The sequence below is a fragment of the Ictalurus furcatus genome, chromosome 3 (assembly GCF_023375685.1).
Source record: "Ictalurus furcatus strain D&B chromosome 3, Billie_1.0, whole genome shotgun sequence".
Taxonomy (NCBI): domain Eukaryota; kingdom Metazoa; phylum Chordata; class Actinopteri; order Siluriformes; family Ictaluridae; genus Ictalurus; species Ictalurus furcatus.
Window position 1 is genome coordinate 15,238,312 of NC_071257.1, and position 21,394 is coordinate 15,259,705.

The following is a 21,394-nucleotide window of genomic DNA, read 5'->3' on the forward strand; positions in this document are numbered from 1 at the left end:
CACACAATAGTGTAACTGTGCAGTGCAAAGAAGAATATTTGGGCTATTGTGTGGGCCTTTCACACTGAGTAAAAAACTGCCAAAACATCTTGTTGATTGGTCAGTCTGACATTAAGGTGTGGAAAATAACTGTTGATCAAAGTTATCAGGGAGAAAATATTATATTTGCTTAAGCTCAAGCTTTTCTCTAAATCTTTTCCCTCTTTCACTGTTCAGTGTGTTGGCCTCAGTCTATTGCATATTCTGATATACTTAATATCCTGAACCCCAACGCAGTGTCATAAGCACAGGGAGTATGCTGGCTAAAATATCGCATTACCACAACAGTAAAATATTTCTTACACATTAACTAAGCAAGTGTAAACATCCACCCATTTTCTGTACTGCTGATCCAAAGCAGGGTCGCAGGGGAACCTGGAGCCTATTCCAGGGGACTCAGGGCACAAGGAAGGGGACACCCTGGATGGGGTGCCAACCCATCGCAGGGCCCAATCACATACACACACACACACACACACACAAAATCACATACTACGGACACTTTGGAAACGCCAATCAGCCAACCATGCCTGTCTTTAGACTGTTGATGGAAACCAGAGTACCTGATGTAAACCCCCTGAAGCACAGGGAGAATATGCAAACTTCACGTGCATGGGGCAGAGGCGGGAATCAAACCCCCAACCCAGCAGGCAAACATGCTAACCACTAAGCCACCATATCCCCCCCCCCCCCCGTGTTGTAAACAGTATATCAAATTACTGTATAATAGAAATATGCTTCATAGTGGGTTCTAAAATGTCTTCTTCACCCATGTTATTGTCCCAATTCCCCCCTCTCTGTGTGCAGCCCTGTTTGGTCTATCATCCATGTGCTTTGTTTATATTCTGTAATATACCTCCGTTATTGTTCTAATCCTGTCTTCATCCCTGTCATCGGTGTGTTTGCTGTTTACACTTCGTTAGTTTGTTTATGTAGACCATGCTGTTTCGTGGTCACCCTGCAAAGTCTTATTGTGCAAACTTGTATCTTTGAGTCTCATTTTCGTATTTCACATTCTTTTTTTTTACTTGACAGTATTTATGGATTATTCTAGTTTATTGATGCCTGCCTGTGCTTTGACACACGCTATGGACTATGAGTATGATTATTATATTTTCCCTAATAAATATCACTTGCATATTACCGTTACCTTGTTAACTGAATTATTTTCTCTAATGTTTTCACTTTTTATTCATTGTACGTGTGTGTGTGTGTGTGTTTGAGAGCAGAATTTAATGGCATTCTGTAAATGTTATTTCTTGCATGTTACAATTGAAATTACCACATTTATCTCCAAAATGCCAAAGCAACACGACATAACACCCTCACACAGGTAAAGCTGAATTTCCAGTTGTCATCTGTCCATATTAGCAACTCCTTCCACACAAACTCGTGTGTGTGTATAGACGTGTGTATGTGTTAATAATTTTGAAGTAAATGGAGTGCGCTTGCTAAGTGTTTATAGTGTTTGAAAGCTGCAATCGTTAAAACTCATGCCTGAATAGTCTACATTTAAATCACTACCATTACTGGCAGAAAATTAATCTCTGCCCCTCAGTCCTATCAATTTTCTCTTCCCTGTCATTCCCACTACAGTTGTTTCATATATGCCTTTAGCAGCTCTCAGAATGTGTGTCTGTGTGTGTGTGTGTGTGTGAGGTTGCTGATGAGTAACTATCTCATTATGTTCTGCCCTCCAGGCCCATATAATTCAGCTCATGCCTCGAGCACCTTCAACCCCAGACTGACAAACTGACAGTTTTATTTGTGTTTCCATGCTGTGCAATAACATGTTTCTCTCTAAACTATGTTTTGAGCATTCGTCAGTCTAGTCGTGGAGAGACAGAAAGATTAGAGACAATGCTAACTGGCAGGTGAAGAAACAGCATTTGGAACCAAGCATACAGCTCACCATGTCTCTTTCAATACAGATTTTGATCATCCCATCATCCCATGTTGTTTCATACAGCCCACTATTTTCTCTTTTCATTTTTATGAACTCCTTAAACCCTGTAGGGTTCATCGGCAAGTCCAGATTTACATACCTTACCCTCATCACTACATACCTTTCCTATAAGTTTCACAAAATAATTCACAGCATTGAGTGAATACTATCCTTATTATATATATATATATATATATATATATATATATATATATATATATATATATATATATATATATATATATATATATATATAAAATAAGCTGAGAGTTTTAATGATCACAAATATATTTTTCACCTAGAAAACATATTAACAAAATGTGAAATAAGCACACAGCCATATGTCATGGAACCAATTAGAGAAACATGAATATTTATACAACAAATTAACCTAGAATAGACAGAACAGGCAGATTTAATTGCAGGCTGATTTGATTCAACAACCCTTCTTGACGGAGGGTTACAAATCTGTATTAGCTGGTGAAGGTGTGTGTGTGTGTGTGTGTGTGTGTGTGTGTGTGTGTGTGTGTGTGTGTGTGTGTGTGTGTGAAACACATACCTGCAGCGATGGAAGCCAGCCGAACATAATCAAACCCTCGCTCGACAGGCTCATATGGGTAATTCTCTACAAGGTTCAGTCCTACAAATGCACCCCCACATACACACACACATACACAGACATATACACGTACAAACTGGATCTTAATTACTCAGTAAGTGGCTCTGGGCACATCATGGTTTACTGTATGCGTATTAGTGATTTTATCAATGTTTGTTTTGACCTGGTCGTGTGTTTACCGTGTATTACAGACTGCTTGAGGCTCCAGTAGATGCTGAGGCAGTTCTTCTCCCTCTTCATGCCACGTTTACACTGGCAGCGGTGAAGAGGACTGGCTAGCAGAGCGGTTACCGCGTTTTCGCAGTGGTTACGAGCCCCTGGCCCCAGCTTCACACTCCCTCCGCCTGCCACACACTGACGCAGAGTGCGTAGTCGTGGACTGCACGCCTCATCACTGGAGCATGAATCGCCTGCAGTCAGGCAGTCCTGCTGCCTCGCCAACACCAGCCAGGGCACTCCTGCACACAGGAAATGGGCAATTACACCACACCAGCTCTCCATATAGCAGTGTTTATCATGCTCCAAGAACCTGGAGCAATTACAGTAGAAATAAGTGCTGTGGTACATCTACAGGATGCTCATACAATAATATTACATAGCCATGGTTTGTTCTAATAAGTTTGTTCTTATAAGAAACTCTAGACTAAAATGTGGTTTGTTACACACAAATATATATTCATGCTCTAGAGTCCACTGCAGTGCAATTTGCCAGCACTATCACCTCATGATAATTCAGGCCCCTGTGTTTTAAAGATCTGTAACACCTGGAAGCTAAAAACGTCCCAGTTTTTCCATGGCCCGCATAATCACCAGGCATGTCACCCTGGTGGTTTAGAACTGCAGACTGTTGTAGCCATTGGAATGGGATGAGACAGAAATCCACAGGCAAAAAAATCACAGTGATCTGTGAGAAGCCACATGAAAAATACAAAAAAAAAAATCCAACAAAAAGAAGAATAACAACAAAATACAATTCAATTACTTACTTAAAGGTATGTACTGTACATTAAAACCTATCAGTACAGTGCAGCTGTGTAATGTCACAATAAGAGCACGGTGGAAACAACTGATCACAAGGGTCAAAGACAGGAACAGGAAATGAAAGTATGTCACAATAGGAACATGGCTAAAGCACTGTACTCTGAGGAGATTTGTGATATGTAATTTCTAAAGTATTCCAATAATATGATTATTCCAGCAACTGTCCATCCAATATCCAATAATCACCGATACATAAGGGATAATCCGAGGCTAGCTGTTCATTACACAATTTTAATGCGTGACGTGGAGGTAAAGAATCTCCACGTCATGCGGAGTGCATTAAAATCATATAATGCACACTGTGCTGTCACTGATGTTTGCACTGCAAAATCTGACTGAAAGGATAATAATAATGGTTAATTTTCGTTAGTTATTTTATATACAGGTTGTTAGATCTAGAATTCTGCCTGCCTTAAATCATACAGAGATAAAGTAGTCTGATAAGATTACATTTATTTGAATGAATTACAATAAATAGTTATTAGAGAGCGAGAGAGAGAGAGAGAGAGAGAGAGAGAGAGAGAGAGAGAGAGATGTGCGTGTGTGATGCTGTGAGTTTAACTGTATGTTACTATGGTTACAGTTGTTTATAGGTAGCACATTAATTTAGAACAGTGATTAAACTGACTGGAACTACCTGTGCATTATACGGTTTGAACACACACCTTCCAGCCAATCAGAATCAAGTATTCAGACAGACCATGGTATAATACAATATAAGTACATGAATTATAATAAAAGTGTAACCTTGCTGCACCAATATCCTTGTTCTGAGTGGCATTAAAAAAGAACTGCTTGACATAAAAACATTGCGATGACATTATAATGACATGACATAGACTCATAAAGGCTCGGACATGCCTAGGTAGGTTATGAGGCCAGGAACTATAACAAAAATTAAGTAAGCCTTTGGAAATGGAAAATCCAATAATGATTGCCAATTATGTTTGCTTGATTCCACAAGGCCCAAAGCAAGAGGGAATATTTATTAAATGACACTTACCTGGCCACCTTCAGCTTAGCTGTACTATACAGTAGATATCATGTTGTGTCCAGACTGTGATACAGTGTTTATGATTTATAGTTTGTACTGTTTAGGAGTCTGATTTGTCTGGAGCTACACTGAACGATAGCTACACTTGAGTAACACAGAGCTACAGTGATATGCACATCATGTACAGCACATAAAGTAATTGATATTAGGGAAAAACAAAACTTTGCAGACCTTCATGAACTAGATATCACTCAAATGTGTTTCTATCTCCTGCTGCTGTTTTTATTATGCTCGAGAGCACAATATTTTCATTATGCTTGAGCGTGCAATGTTTTCATTATGCTCGATAGCACAGTGACTTTCTCACCCAACATCACAATGTTTCAAGAACAGATATATACGGCTGTACATGTACAACTTCTCAACACACAAAGAACAGATAAACGCGATGTTGCATGATATAAAGACACAGATCTGGCCATGTTTAATGTTAAGCATGATTTGTTCCACCATGATCATCGAGTATCAGAAAAGGAAAATTTTCTTTGCTGTGATCAGACAATAGGAATAAGCTCTTTATTTTAAGACTGGAGATAATTAGCTGCGCGTCAGTATTGAAGTATAGCATGGACTGCTGCAGGCAGCCACATGAATGTGTTGCTGCTAAGAAAAGACTGCTTGACAACCACTTGTCATTTTGTTGATTGCCAGATGTTAAGTCAGTATTTGCACAATTATATTTAATAGAGCTGCTGTGATACTGTTTAGTTTATACAGTCACCAGTATGTGCGCCTAATAGTGTAATGTAATACTCAGCCTGTCTTACTTTATTGACTTTTAGCTTAACCATGAGTAAATATGATAGTAGGTTGGTTGCCGCTGAATGGCATACAATTGGTTTTAAGGTTTTACAGTTTTACACGCACACACACACAGACACTGCAGCACCTGACACTGAGTTAGTCACAGTGCTGTGGGTGGAGAGATGAGGGTTTATGAAATCAGGCTAACCAATGACAAAACGGGAACAAGGGAAACATGAAAAAAGATGAGAAGAAGCTCTGCAGAGATCTGGCCCTTCATATTAGATAAACACATAAACCAAATGCATCACTTTAACAGCAATCCCCTTATGACAAAAAGAGGCTAATCTTGAGTGGAAGATCAACCCGAAGCACAGATTATATTATAATCAGGTCATTTGTTTATGAAGTGATTTGATGATGTGCGACGCAGCTTTGAAGCAGCCATGAATGCCTCAGCGCAGTACTCCTACTGCTTCAAAGCAGCCTGCCGAAAGCAATCAATTTTTTGTCCTCCAGATTGATTCTAATACCTTTCTCATCTTTGCACTGAAATTAATGCGTGTCCACGAGTGAAATTAACACACACACGCACAGAGAGAGAGAGAGAGAGAGAGAGAGACAGAGAGAGAGAGAGAGAGAGAGAGAGAGAGAGAAAGAGAGAGAGAAAGGGTGTAGGGGTGGGGGGAGAGATAGAACAACTAGTGATAAAGGTGATGATGAAGGTGTGTTTCTAGACAGATGTAATGATGGTAAGCACTAGGATAAGATAGATGAATTACACCAAGGATTCTCAACTAGAACCAAACTCATGAAGGCAGCTGGATCAGGTGTGTTGGTAGTACAGAACATTTAAAACTCTGCACGCCAAGATTGGTGTTGAAAACCCCCGTCTATGAGCCCTTCCCCACAATTAGACCTGAATCCAAACCTAGTGTTGAGTACACACTCTCTGTGTGTGGATGATTAGTGTGTGTATGTGAGCGTGTCCACAGGAATGTGATCTCTCCCCTGCAGTGTTAAAATGCTATCTCAGTGTGAGTGGCTCCTTCACAGCAGGCCTCTGTTTCTCTCTCACAACCCCTGACACAGACACTTTCCCTTATTATATGAACGAGTATGTCAGCTTTCGCATTTTGTGGTCATAGGCATGAATTTGTCCTTTATTGTAAAATAAAAGTACTTTAACGAAATAAATAAATAAGAAAAAAACCCTACATTTTAGAGGACTGTGTGAAATTAAAGAATGCTCTATTTTCTTCATCCCCACAAAAATACCTTTTAAATTGCATTTCATTTCTCATCTGTTTGTTTCTGTGTGAACAGGAAAATGTATTCTCTGCATTAGATTTGGTTTGCCTCATGGTCAGCAATGTATAGTCCATCCATCCATTTTCTGTACCGTTATCCTACACTGGGTCACGGGGAGCAAGGCATCTATCCCAGGGAACTCAGGGCACGAGGCGGGGACACCCTGGAGAGGGGGCCAGGCCATCGCAGGGCACAATCGCACACCCATTCACACACTCTAACAACAATTTGGAAATGCCTACAGCCTACAATGCATGTATTTGGTCTGAGGGAGGAAACTAGAGTAGCGAGAGAAACCCCGAAGCACAGGAAGAACATGCAAACTCCAGGCACACAGGGCAGAGGCAGGATTCAAACCCCCCATTAACCCCCCCATCCAGTGTATAGTAACTGTACTTATGTATGTTTTAACACTATTTCTATGTTTTCAACGAGATTTGGACATTATAAGCTGACTGTCCTATAACCAAAACAGCTCTTTCTTCTCCCAACTGTCATGTAATACATTTGGAGACATGTGCATATGCAGTTAAGAGCTTTATTGGAGAGAGGCAGGCAGAAAAATCCAAAACGCAAGGCAAAAACATAGTCAAAAAACAAGCGAGGGGTCAGGCAATCGGCAAATGGTCCTAAAACGAGAATCAGAGAACACGAGGACAAAACAAGATCAAAACCATGAAACATAGAACACAGTGAATAAGGCTTGGAATCGCACTGGCAGCAAAACACAGAAACGCACAATACTTCACTCCGAACAAAGACACACAAGGGGTTTAAATAATTAACGAAATCGAAGGTGGTAACACAAAAGAGCTGAAACATTAGGAAATAACCAATAACACAACAGGGGCAGAGACAGGACAGAAATCAAAACAAAACACAAGTGCCAATAGTAAACAGTCACTGAAAACTCAGAAGCACACACTGACGCGTTTCAGGCGGTTAACATGCGCTAAATGCTCCGGCACTCAGTGTGAGGGGAAATCCGTGACACCGCAGAGACTCAAAACAAAATTCTCTCTTATTCGAGAACAACATATACTTTTGTATAAGTGGGTGACTTGTAAGAAATTTGTTGAAATTGTTTATTACTGTTATATTTCGATCTGTTGATTTCTGAAATAACTTGACATTTATTTATTTCGTTTTCTATTTATATAATGAGAAAAAAGGTTTCCTGTTAATATAGCTAGCTGTAGAAACACAATCATTGCCTCTGCCATCTTTTTAACCTGTTACTCATGCAACATTACATGGCAGTTGAACACATTCAGAGGAAAGCGATAATTGTCCTCCTCCACAGACATGACCTCATAGACATGCATGACTGGCTGGTGTCATTCTGACTGACAGAGGAGAGAGTAAAGCCATCCTTCCCACCATGAGAGCAGGGCCAATTTAAGTTAATTTAAGTACTGTATCTGCTGGTTATTAGCATGTTCCAGACTGAAATAGGTTAAAACATTATTATTTGGCACAAAGAAGTGGGCAGAGTCGACTTTTTTTGTTCACAACACAGAGAATGTTTTTGATAAAACCTGAAAAGCAATAGAAAATCCTAGTGTTTTATCTACGGGATACTTGTTACTTAAATACTTACTCTGCTTGTCTACCTGTGCTGGATCCATGCACACATGTACATGAGGCCATGGTTCTAGCCTGGTTACACTGTATACTGGCCAAAGTAATGTTAACTTGGAAAGTAACCACTGGCAAAAAATAGTTTTAATGATTTTATATGACACCTCTACAAATGGGTGGGTGTGAGAATACGTTCACAGTTAGCAAGGTGTTAACGGTTGCTTTTGGAAAGTGGGGTGGTTTCTCCTAATGACTATTGGCAGTTGGATTGGAAGAGATGTGAGTGATGGTATGAGCGTGAGATGGAGGTAATAATTAAGAGTCTACAGACAACTTGTGTGTGTGTGTCATTGTGTATCTGTGTGTCAATGTGTGAGGTGCATGGAATGTGTCAGTGTGCACGTAACTGCAGCGATAGAAACCAGACAAAATTAATCGCACTCCTCAGGCACACTTTGAGCACAGTTCAGTCATGCAAATTATTCCAAAATGGCAGACCTTGCTCTGGCATCTCTCTCTTCAAGCAGTACATGTTGTTCTCATTAACGTCACATCCCTGCTCTGTGTGGGTTTGATGGTATAAGTATTAATGTGTGAGTTAAGAGGGCAGGATGTCCCCCTCTCTGTAGTGATGATGCTGGAACCTGTCACATCACTCTGAAATGTCTGCTAACAGGCTAAGAAAGCGACACACACGCTCAGCTGTTTACATTGTTGTCCCAGAACTGTTTACTCATCATCCCACTTCTCTGCCTTTCGCACAGACAGGAGCTGCAGAATATGACACACAACGAATGTAACAATTACTTGTGTCTGAGGGCCAATACTGAAAGCACTCTCCAGGCAGTCAAGACAATAATTGTTTGTGCGCGTATGTATATTCTTGTGTGTATGCAAAAGCTCCTGTCTTTTAGAGAAATCTGATGAAAAGGTGATAGCATTCTGTAAGATGAGTTTATGAATCAATAGAGTGAAAACATCCAATGCTCAACTGTTTCCATTAAAAAGAAGGGGTCATTTTAAGACTATACAGTTCAGCTACCAGGAGGACACCAGAGAACCCAGAGCAAACCTACGTGTACATGTGGATAACAGGCAAAACTCTGCACAGGCATTAACCCAAGCTCAGGATTAAACCGGGACCCTGGAGCTGTGAAGCGGCAATGCTCTCCACTGTGCAAACATTTCACCAGAAATTATTTGACTTTTGCAAAAATAAATTTTTTCGCCGTGACAATCACCAGCTGTGCATCCAAACTGTCAGCACAACACTGAACATCTGGAATGAATAACTGAAACAAGACAAAGATTTTTGATTTCACCAATTAGTCATGTAGAATCAAATTGAATTATAACAGAGCCACATGTGAGCTTCTATATATAATAGTGTCAGTCCACACTGCAGGTTTTAAATTCAGCAGGATTTCATACAATGACACCAAAGGAGAATACAGAAGTGACTGCAGTTTTCCCATCATACTATGTCTGCTGCATAACGATCAGATGTTCCCAGGCTATTAGTCCGAAAGGTAGTAAAGCTAATTTGAGCTGTGGGCTATAACAACCCTTCAAAATATTTTTTTCAGTTAAATATATTGCTTATTAATAGATATAATTAGATGAAAAATCTCTGCGCAATACTTTTGATATAACAAGGACAACGTATTGACTAAGTCGTCTTCTGATAAGTTTTAACTTTTAAAAAATCTTAAATATTCTCAGAGCACAGGGCAGAAGAATAGTGAACACAATAATGGAAATTAAATTAAGCACCTGTGCTGCAGCCCACAGTTCTGGAATCTCTGCTGTGAGGTAAAAGGAAAAATAGAAATGGACAGAATGCGCAGAAGAAATTAATCCTTCACTGAACAGGGCTATTGAGGAGCAGTGGAGCAGTGTGGAGCTGCATTAACTTTTCCCCTTTGGCTGCTCCTGCAAAATAAACATACCAAATTTCTATGGATTTATAGAATGTTGACAACGTGTGTGTGTGTGTGTGTGTGTGTGTGTGTGTGTGTGTGTGTGTGTGTGTGTGTGTTTCTACATTTCTACCAGAAAGGGGCAAGTTAAAACGTTTCACACTGTCAATAAAGCATCTCTGCCATGCCAGCTGTGACATTAACTTAAAAGTTCAAATTAAAGGTACATTCAGCAATTTTGGTGAAGTTTGCTGAAGCTGGCTTTTTTAATCTCAAAATCCAAACAATACCAGCACCTGACTACTGGTGCAAGACAGGGATCTTTCTGAATACACAGGCAACATAATGATTTTCATTTTTTAATTGTTGTTCATTTGTTTTTGATCCTGTTTACACAGAATGACATAGCCACAGAGACGGGAGGATCTTAGCTGAGCAGATACTATATTTGTGACGAAAACCGTGCCAAATATTAAATTAAAGTGTTTTGACTAAGAAATTGATGAGTGAATCTTTAAACCCCTGTTGGCTATCTATCTCACACACGAATTTAAAAGTATAAATAAGAGAAATGGAGATTATGTTGTGCTTATGTTCTGTCTTTATCAGACTAGCTTATTCATACCAGTTCAACGCATACACACTAGTGAAGCTGTGTGTTCCATATACAACCCCAATTTCAACAAAGTTGGTACGCTGTGTAAAATTTAAATAAGTGTAAATAAAAACATAATGTAATGATTTGCAAATCTCATAATGTTGTATGTTATTCACAATAGAACATAGAAAACATATCAAATGTGTAAACTGAGTAAATGTACTTTTAAAGAAAAAAAACCATAATTTTGAATTTGATGGCCATAACACGTCTCAAAAAATTTGGGACAGGTGCAACAAAAGGCTGGAAAAGTAAGTGTTACTAAAAAGAAACAGCTGGAGAAACATTTTGTAACTAATTAGGTTAACTGGCAACAGGTCAGTAACATGACTGGATATTAAAAAAGTATCTTAGAGATGCAGAGTCTCTCAGAAGTACAGATGGGATGGAATCTGGATGGAAGCATTTGTTGCAATAAAACCTGTATATACCTTTCAGCATTGGTGGTGCTTTTCCAGATATGCAAGCTGTACATTCCATAGGCACTAATGCACCCTATACCATCAGTGATGCAGGCTTTTGAACTGAGCACTAATAAAAAGCCGGATAGTCCCTCTCCTCTTTAGTTTAGAGGACGTGATGTCTGTGGTTTCCAAAAAGAATTTGAAATTTCGATTCGTCTGGCCACAGAACAGTTTTCCACTTTGCTTCAGTCCATTTTAAATGAACTTTGGCCCAAAGAAGATGGCAGCTTTTCTGGATCATGTTCACATACGGGTGCTTCTTGGCATGCTAGAGCTTTAACCAGCATTTGTGGATGGCACGCCAAACTGTGTTCACAGACAATGAGTTCTAGAGGTGTTTCTCAGCCCATGCAGTGATTTCCATTACGGAATCATGTCTGTGTTTAATGCAGTGCCACCTGAGGGCCCGAAGATCACGGGCATGCAATATTGATTTTCACAGTTGTCTCTTCTGCACAGATATTTCTCCAGATTCTCTGAATCTTTTGATGATATTAATTACTGTAGATGATGAGATATTCATAGTCTTCGCAATTTTACGTTGAGGAACATTATTCTGAAATTGTTCCACAAATTGTACACAGAGTTTTTCACAGATTGGTAAACCTCTGCCCATCTTTACTTCTGAAAGACTCTGCCTCTCTTTTTATACCCAGTCATGTTACTGACCTGTTGCCAATTAACTTCCAGCTGTTTGTTTTTAGTAACACTTACTTTTCTAGCCTTTTGTTGCCCCGTCCCAACTTTTTTGAGAAATTAAAATTGCCTTATTTTTTTTCTTAAAATGGTACATTTACTCAGTATAAACATTTGATATGTTCTATTGTGAATAAAATGTGGGTTTATGAGATTTGCAAATCATTGCAATCTGTTTTTAATTTAATTTATTTATATTTAACACAGCGTCCCAACTTTTTTGGAATTGGGGTTGTGTGTGTGTGTATATATATATAGACAGTATCTCACAATAGTGAGTACACCCCTCACATGTTTGTAAATATTTGATTATATCTTTTAATGTGACAACACTGAAGAAATGACACTTTGCTACAATGTAAAGTAGTGAGTGTACAGCTTGTGTAACAGTGTAAATGTGCTGTCCCCTCAAAATAACTCAACACACAACCATTAATGTCTAAACCGCTGGCAACAAAAGTGAGTACACCCCTAAGTGAAAATGTCCAAATAGGGCCCAAAGCATCAATATTTTGTGTGGCCACCATTATTTTCCAGCACTGCCTTAACCCTCTTGGGCATGGAGTTCACCAGAGCTTCACAGGTTGCCACTGGAGTCCTCTTCCACTCCTCCATGATGATATCACAGAGCTGGTGGATGTTAGAGACCTTGTGCTCTTCCACCTTCCGTTTGAGGATGCCCCACAGATGCTCAATAGGGTTTAGGTCTGGAGACATGCTTGGCAGTCCATCACCTTCACCCTCAGCTTCTTGGAGGTGTGTTTGGGGTCGTTATCATGCTGGAATACTGCCCTGCAGCCCAGTCCCCGAAGGGAGGGGATCATGCTCTGCTTTAGTATGTCACAGTACATGCTGGCATTCATGGTTCCCTCAATGAACTGTAGCTCCCCAGTACCGGCAGCACTCATGCAGTCCCAAACCATGACACTCCCACCACCATGCTTGACTGTAGGCAAGACACACTTGTCTTTGTACTCCTCACCTGGTTGCTGCCACACACGCTTGACACCATCTGAACCAAATTAGTTTATCTTGGTCTCATCAGACCACAGGACATGGTTCCAGTAATCCATGTCCTTAGTCTGCTTGTCTTCACCTTCAGTGCATGAGCTCAAAGACAGAAAAGTTTGGCTAGTGCTGCTGTGTTTGAGCACTGCCAATTTCTTGGTTCTCTTGGCTCCGAAGATGCACTGAGCGGAGGTGGAGCTGCTCTACTTCAGGGCATCATGCACTGATTCACATATATAGTACCAGTAAATGAAGTCAAAAACAAAAGTCTTTGGTCACCGATGACCTGCAAGTGAAAAGGTTTCCTATTAAAGAAGTGTTCTTTGAACTCAGCATGTGGTGCTGACCACAAGAGGGAATGCATGAACGCGAGAAAGGTGGCAGATGCTATATCCACACATGGGTAATGAGAACTCAGTAACTCTGAATTTGTGGTTCATTTTTTGTGGACTTCATGTCTCTAGCATTATTATTTTTTCAATAATCTTAATAACTAATACACAAAAGAAAATAAACAATTATTTACCAATTATGCCATTACTGCATTTGCATTGCCATCTTAATACAAGGCTAAAATGTTTTTTTTTTTTTTTGTCTGAATTAAAACCGTCTGTGCTGCCTCATTGAATAATTTTTTATTTACCACCAGGAAGTAACACTTTTGGGCTCACAGTAACTGGGAATAACCAGAAATGAAGCAGTCATGAGTCCATGATTTAATATAACCCTCCTGAATGCATATGAACGTGTAGTGTATGAAATAATGATTAGTCACATACTGCCTATTACTGTACATTGCATTGTACTACAATGTAGTATGTATGCTTGAGTACATCCTTTGACAGGACAACAAAAGACTAAGCTTTTTTAGATGTGGAAATTAAATGTTAAATTGGTAACGCCCTTGAGTTAAAATTATGTATTTTAATGACAGGGAAGTGCAGCTAATGAGGCAGCATTTTGGTGACAACCACGTGTTTATTCATGATATTCATCAGCAGAGACATAATTATGGGTGTAATGCTAATAGTCACACCAGTGATCCATTTATTTAAATGGAAAATTTATCAATTTTATCAACCATGTGAAAATTGATATTCTAATTTATTGCTTGTCCTACCAGTGAAATTATCATGGTGTTTCAACCGCACTTTTAAAAAAGTAAACAATATAGCTAATTCTTAATTCAGTATTTTTCTGGGTAATTCATAATTTCTGGGTTGTAAATCTTGAGTGTGAATATATTTGTCATGGTTTCCCCTTTAGGCAGCGTGCTGGAGAGCATGAGGGCACGCACGTGCAAGGATTTGTTATGTTTCTGTTCTGTCTCCTCCCTGTTCTTTCATTGGCTGTTGTTCGAGCATGTGTGTAGATTGGTGCCAGCACTTAACGTTGATTATGTTTGCTTATATACTGCGCACCTCCCAGTACACAGCATGGAGTATTAGATATAGTAGATACATTAGATTAGTTATGTTCCTTGATAGAGATAGTTAATATAGTTAGTTTCACGTGGGATTAGTTCCTTTAGTCCACGCTGGTTTTTCCGCTCCCAGTTCTTAGTCATAGTTCATGTTTCTTGTTTTGTTTCTTTACTTTTTTTGTGACCTCGACCTTGATTCCTGCTTTGCCCCGTTTATGCCTGTTTGCCGATCGCCTGACCCTTTGCCTGTCTTGACTACGTTTTGGATTACAATTTGGATTTGTCTGCCTTTGTCTCCTTCAATAAAACTGTTAATTGCACTTGCATCCGTCCTAAATCTCCCCTACGTCTCGCTACGTGACAATATTACTGAAGAATCTCCACTGACCATGTTCACATTTCAAGCCTTGTTGCTCACTTTAAATTTTTTAAAGTAATTAAAAAAAAAAATCTTGGATCTGTTTGAATTTCGGCTGATATGCGGCCAACAGTGGATCACGATAATTGCACAGCATGTGCAATGAAGTGCAAAAATAAAAAATACATTAATTTAAATCTGACTGCTATCATTGGCAGACTAGCAGTTTTGGTTAATCTGATTTAAGCAAATGGCAAACCAGCACATGACATCTGTATGTGGTTTTAAACACAAATTTTTGACCATGGGGCACATTTTGACTGATAAAACCCAATTTTATATATTTCTAAGCACAGTGCTTCTTAATGTCAGAGATTTGCAACAACAACAGCACCAACATGGGTGAGAAACACCATGAAGGCAGCTCAGGAGTGTCACGTATCGAGGTTGAGCCAGAAGCAAGTGCAGATAATAACATTTATTTAAACAAACATACTATGAGACGAAGACACTAAGACAACTTGGTATAACACTGTGGCATGAAACAAGACACTGAGACATAAACAACAAGAGTCTAGGACAACGAAAGACAAGCAAACAGTGCAGACAAGGACTATATATACACACACACACACACGCACACACACACACACACACACACACACACACACACAAGTGCTCATTAACAAAACGCGAGTCAGGTGCAGGTGGTCATGTGACAGCTAGTGCAGTGCAGTGGCTGATGGGAAGTGGAGTCCAGAGTTTCTTCATACATGACAGAACCCTCCCCCAAGGGCGCTACTCCCGGAGCGCCCAAAATTATACATCCTCCATCTGGTGGTCCTGGTCCCCTGGGCAAAATGTCCCCAGCAGAACCAGGAGGCCGAGCGGCTTCCACAACGGCACAGGGAGGCTGAGATACTTCCTCAGCTGAACATGAAAGCGGGGTGACGTCCTCGTCGGTGCAGGGAAGCGGAGCGACGTCCTCAGTGAAGCGGGACAGCGGAGCGACGTCCTCTGCGGAGCAGAGAGGTAGAGTGACGACCTCAGCCGAGCAGGGAGGCAGAGCGGCGACCTCAGCCGAGCAGGGAGGCTGAGCGACGACCTCAGCCAAGCAGGGAGGCAGAGCGACGACCTCAGCTGGGCAGACAGGCTGAGCGAAGTCCTCGGCGGAGCATGAAGGCAGAGCGATGACCACTGCTGGGCAGGCAGGCTGAACGACGTCCTCGGCGGAGCATGAAAGCGGAGCGACGTCCTCGGCGGAGCATGAAGGCAGAGTGACGACCACAGCAGGGCAGGCAGGCTGAGCGAAGTCCTCGGCGGAGCATGAAAGCGGAGCGACGTCCTCGGCTGAACAGGGAGGCAGAGCGACGACCTCAGCCGGGCAGGGAGGCAGAGCGACGACCTCAGCCGGGCAGGGAGGCAGAGCGACGACCTCAGCCGGGCAGGGAGGCAGAGCGAAGTCCTTGGCGGAGCATGAAAGCGGAGCGACGTCCTTGGCGGAGCATGAAGGCGGAGCGACGACCACTGCTGGGCAGGCAGGCTGAGCGACGTCCTCGGCGGAGCATGAAAGTCGAGCGACGACCACTGCTGGGCAGGCAGGCTGAGCGACGTCCTCGGTGGAGCATGAAGGCAGAGTGACGACCACAGCAGGGCAGGCAGGCTGAGCGAAGTCCTCGGCGGAGCATGAAAGCGGAGCGACGTCCACAGCTGAACAGGGAGGCTGGGCGACGACCTCAGCTGAACAGGGAGGCTGGGCGACGACCTCAGCTGAACAGGGAGGCTGGGCGACGACCTCAGCTGAACCGGCAGGCTGGGCGACGACCTCAGCTGAACCGGCAGGCTGGGCGACGACCTCAGCTGAACCGGCAGGCTGGGCGACGACCTCAGCTGAACCGGCAGGCTGGGCGACGACCTCAGCTGAACCGGCAGGCTGGGCGACGACCTCAGCTGAACCGGGAGGCTGGGCGACGACCTCAGCTGAACCGGGAGGCTGGGCGACGTCCACAGCTGAACCGGGAGGCTGGGCGACGTCCACAGCTGAACCGGGAGGCTGGGCGACGTCCACAGCTGAACCGGGAGGCTGGGCGACGTCCACAGCTGAACCGGGAGGCTGGGCGACGACCTCAGCTGAACAGGGAGGCTGGGCGACGACCTCAGCTGAACAGGGAGGCTGGGCAACGACCTCAGCTGAACAGGGAGGCTGAGCGACGTCCACAGCTGAACAGGGAGGCTGAGCGACCTTGAGGTAGCTGAACAGTGGGGAATCCTTGAGTCCGGTAGGAGACGGAGCGACGTCTCTCACGGAACGTGGAGGCAGAGCGACGTTCTCCACTAAACATGAAGGCTGAGCGAGAGCCATAATAGGGGAGAGAGGGTGGGAGTTGGTCTCCGCCCTGACCACAGACTCCTCCTCCTGTTGGCGTGGCATGGCGTAGTCCTTTATGAACGCCGGGTGTGGCCTGGTGCATGGTCTGTCCGGCTGCGGCAGACCTAGCATGCGGTTATTCTGAGCGAGTAGTTCATCTGTCCTTCTTCCCTGCTCCAATAGTCCTCTATACCACTCCTCATATGCTGCAAACCAGGTGTCCATCTTGGTGATCTGCTGCTTCTGATAAATGGTCTTTCGTTAATAACATTTATTTAAACAAACATACTATGAGACAAAGACACTAAGACAACTTGGTATAACACTGTGGCATGAAACAAGACACCGAGACATAAACAACAAGCGTCTAGGACAACGAAAGACAAGCAAACAGTGCAGACAAGGACTATATATACACACGAGTGCTCATTAACAAAACGTGAGTCAGGTGCAGGTGGTCATGTGACAGCTAGTGCAGTGCAGTGGCTGATGGGAAGTGGAGTCCAGAGTTTCTTAATACATGACAAGGAGAAGAAAGTTTTTGCTGTTGCCTGCACTGAATACATTCAGATGCATCACTGCATTACCCTCATGCAAAACATAATCCGTAACAAAATCTGAGAAAATAAATGCTGATAGCTAGTGCGCTACCAAACCCTGCACAAATTGGTGTATGTACCCCTGTTTTGTTACTACAGATGTGAGAAAATGGTACTGCAGTCTGAACAAACACATAATCGGATTTGGGTGCTTATAATTTCAATGTAAACACTTGGTCTAAATATAGGACTTAAGAAATAAAACAGATTTGTTCAGATTTATCCTGCAAGGAAAATAGCTGTCATATTTAAGCAAAAAAAACAAACCCAAAATAAAAAACCACAACAACAACATCAAAAAACGAGGTTTTTTTTTGTGAACATATCCTTAATCACTTGGCTGTGGAAGCTGCTAGCACTAATGGCATGTATGCAGAAACTGACCAGACTTCTTTCTCTAAATCCTATCAAAAACATTTAAACATTCTATCTTCAATCAGATTTCTTCTATTGACCACCTACAAGCTGTTATGCAAGACTGTGCACTTTGTCAAATCTCTTACTGGTTGGTGTGAGTTTTCATCCCTTCTACCTCCTTTCTCTGTGTGCTACAGTCCATCCAATTTTATAGGTATGTAATTATGAGTGTATTGCAGTATAAAAACATGACAGCAAAAACTGATTCTCTTTGTATGTCTTACATAAAGACAGTTAGTGCGTCCCACATCGCACACTTATGTACTATTCTACGCCATTTTGTAGTATAAATAGTTAGTGTGTCCCAAATGACATACTATACACTATATACTTATACTATGCACTATACACTCTGCCGTCTAGTGCATGAATTTTAGAGAGGTAGTATCGTCTCAAATGGCACACTTTCGGTATTGTACTGACCGGAACTGTACTGTACACATTTATGCCCTCTGCTCTCCTCTAATGCACAAACGATTAAACGTAAAAAACGATTGTCTGCATGTTTGGCAACGAAGTGTAAAATGTGTAATGTGAGAAAAGCTTGTTTGTGTATGTTGGTGTGTGTCAGACAGAAAGAAATATAGGTGCTCTTTTTCCCCCCACTCTAAATTCTGCCCCTCACTGAGAGTAAAATAATTGTGTTCTGGGTCTGGCCAAAAGGTCCCACATTGATGAGCTGTGTTGGTACTTTCTTAACTTCACCAAAACTAGAAAACCTAACTGTACAAATGGCCTCAGGAAAAAAATAAAGTGATAAATATTCAAAAAAAAAAAAATTCTCTTGATCAGTGAACAGGGTTGCTTCCAGGCTACTAGACTTGATGTGCAGCCAGTAGTGCTTTGCCAGCTTGGATTAAACACTTTGTGTTTGAAGTTTGTGTGTGTGTTTGTGTGTTCAGAGAAGCTTCTCTGATCTTTAGAGAGGTGTTTCATTTACAGATCATCAGTAAATAAGTGATTGACAGCAAAGATGAACTAACATTGTTTGAACAATGCAGAATAATTAGCTGCAAATGCACTCACAGATTGTAAAAAGCAGTAGGCTACAGCTAATTACCCTCAATGATCAACCCGGTCACACCAGCCCAGTATGTCTTCTTTGGTAATGAATGTTAAATGTGTTATAAATAGTACACTTTGTATACTTTAAAGGTCTTCAGGAGAGAGGGAAAAATCTGCTGCATGCTACTGTTGGAAGTGTAAAGCATCTTGTTAATCTGTTGAAGGGTATTGCAGCACTCAAGTGCTAGTTCATTTTAGTGTTCAGAGATTCCTGGGTCTGGTGGAGTGTTGGCTGTAAATTCAACAGGGAGCTGGAGTACGGGATGCTCTTAATATACATCAGGGAGTAGATGGATGGTAGACAGTGTCTTGTGCATGGTGTTGAGATAGGAGAAATAACAAATTATTCAGTGAAGTAGTTCTAGTAATGACTGGAAGAAGGACACACTTTAGTGGCTTAATCGACTGCTTAAGTGAATTGTACTCTGCAAGTTTTGATATTTTGATTTACCACCCAGGGTAGCATCAATGAAACAATGCTGACCAGCCTCCCTTAAAGTAACCACTGCTCACAGTTTCATACTATTACATTTTATAATATCTTTAACCTTTAATATCTGTATACCATGTTGATATTTCTGTAAAGCTGCTTTGAGACAATGTCTATTGTAAAAAGCGCTATACAAATAAAATTGAATTGAATTGAATATAACAGCTTAATTTTGTCTAAGCAAGAACTTTAAGTCATTTAAGTCATAAGAATAACACAGACTACATTTAAATTTGACAATCTAGTTAATTATTTGACATTAATAATAATTCTGATAACCATGCTGGTGCAACCAGTCAAAGAAGAAAAACACCTAATAGAAGTGTAAAACGGTTTTGTTTTTGGTGAAACAGTCAGAAAATAGCTGCTAATGATGTATTCACTCTCACTGTGCTACACAAAACAAAAAATTAAAATATTCACATAAAGCTGCTAACAGCATCGTTGCCAGGCAAGCAGCCCAATGGCCATTAAAATAAGCCCAGAAACCAGCCCAACAGCCAAAATTCTAAATATGTTTCTCCTAAGCCTTATACATTGCTTTTACATTTCTTTATCATGACTGTCATTGACAAATACATTGTACGATTTACAAAGTAACATCATGCTATACAATTTAACCAAGTGTGACTGGTTGTAGTCTGCGTTGTGTGTTTTATTTTATCCAAAAAAAAAAAAAATAGGCAGACGGCAACTGGGTCGACTCTTCATTTATTCTGACAACACAAACAAGCAGTCTCCCTGAGTGAATCACTCTTAAACGGTGCTCTCTCCCATTCAATCATAATGCGAAAGGGGAAGAATTCACCCAAGTAACAAATTAAAATAATATAAAACAAAACCATACCTGACAACACAAACAAGCAGTCTCCCTGAGTGAATCGCCCTTAAACGGTGCTCTATGAAATAAACATGATATGCGATGGTCACATGTTGAAACAAAATACAAAAAAATTACTCAAAAAGAAGGGTAGAACAAGAAAAATCATCACACAGATAAATAAAATAGCACTATGCACACAAATTAAAATGAGTACAGAAGTATATAAATTATGATTTAAATAAAGATTAAACAAGATTACTGAGAACTCAAAATTAAACCTACCTCTCCCATTCAACCATAATGCGAAAGGGAAGAGGAGGAGCCAAAACAGGAAATTACACAGACCAATGACATCATGACAATTAAAAGGGAAAGTACTCACACAAATAGACAGCTACTATCAGGTATAAATTTCCTTTTGTGTAATTCTACACATTAAATTTATGGAATATTTTCCATACCCATTACACAAGCAGAACTAAAGCACACACCGTTTTTCTAAATAGTTCTTTTATCAAAGTCCTAAAATGGGATTGGGCTTTTGGCAGCAGGACAAAATACCCTGGGTTCTGTCTTGTGGTGCACATCATTAAGAACCACATACTGTTCTGTACATATAAAGCACCCTGATAAATTAAACAAACATTTCTTTAACGGGAAACCTTTCAGTTTCAAGTGACTGAGACGATGCAATTTGAAGGTATTTACAAATTTAAAAAATGTAGTGGAAGGCCTGGTGGCCTGCAAAAACCATACACACATAAAATTTTGG

The 21,394-nt window shown here is 41.1% G+C and overlaps 1 protein-coding gene across 3 annotated transcripts in view; it reads right to left on the reverse strand.

The window, feature by feature from the left end:
• Positions 1-21,394, reverse strand: part of gfra4a (GDNF family receptor alpha 4a) — a 108,985-nt gene that overhangs the window by 14,693 nt on the left and 72,898 nt on the right. For 2 of the 3 annotated variants that reach the window (XR_008385561.1, XM_053620965.1), the window contains exons 1-2: positions 2,783-3,925; positions 2,544-2,624 (exon numbers count right to left, since the gene is read on the reverse strand). Coding sequence is in view for 2 of the 3 variants with exons in the window: in XM_053620965.1 (XP_053476940.1) it covers positions 2,544-2,624; positions 2,783-3,170 (469 nt within the window). In the remaining variant the exon portion in view is untranslated. Of the gene's footprint in view, positions 1-2,543; positions 2,625-2,782; positions 3,926-21,394 lie in introns of those variants that run through there. The other variant, XM_053620966.1, reaches the window with a different exon arrangement.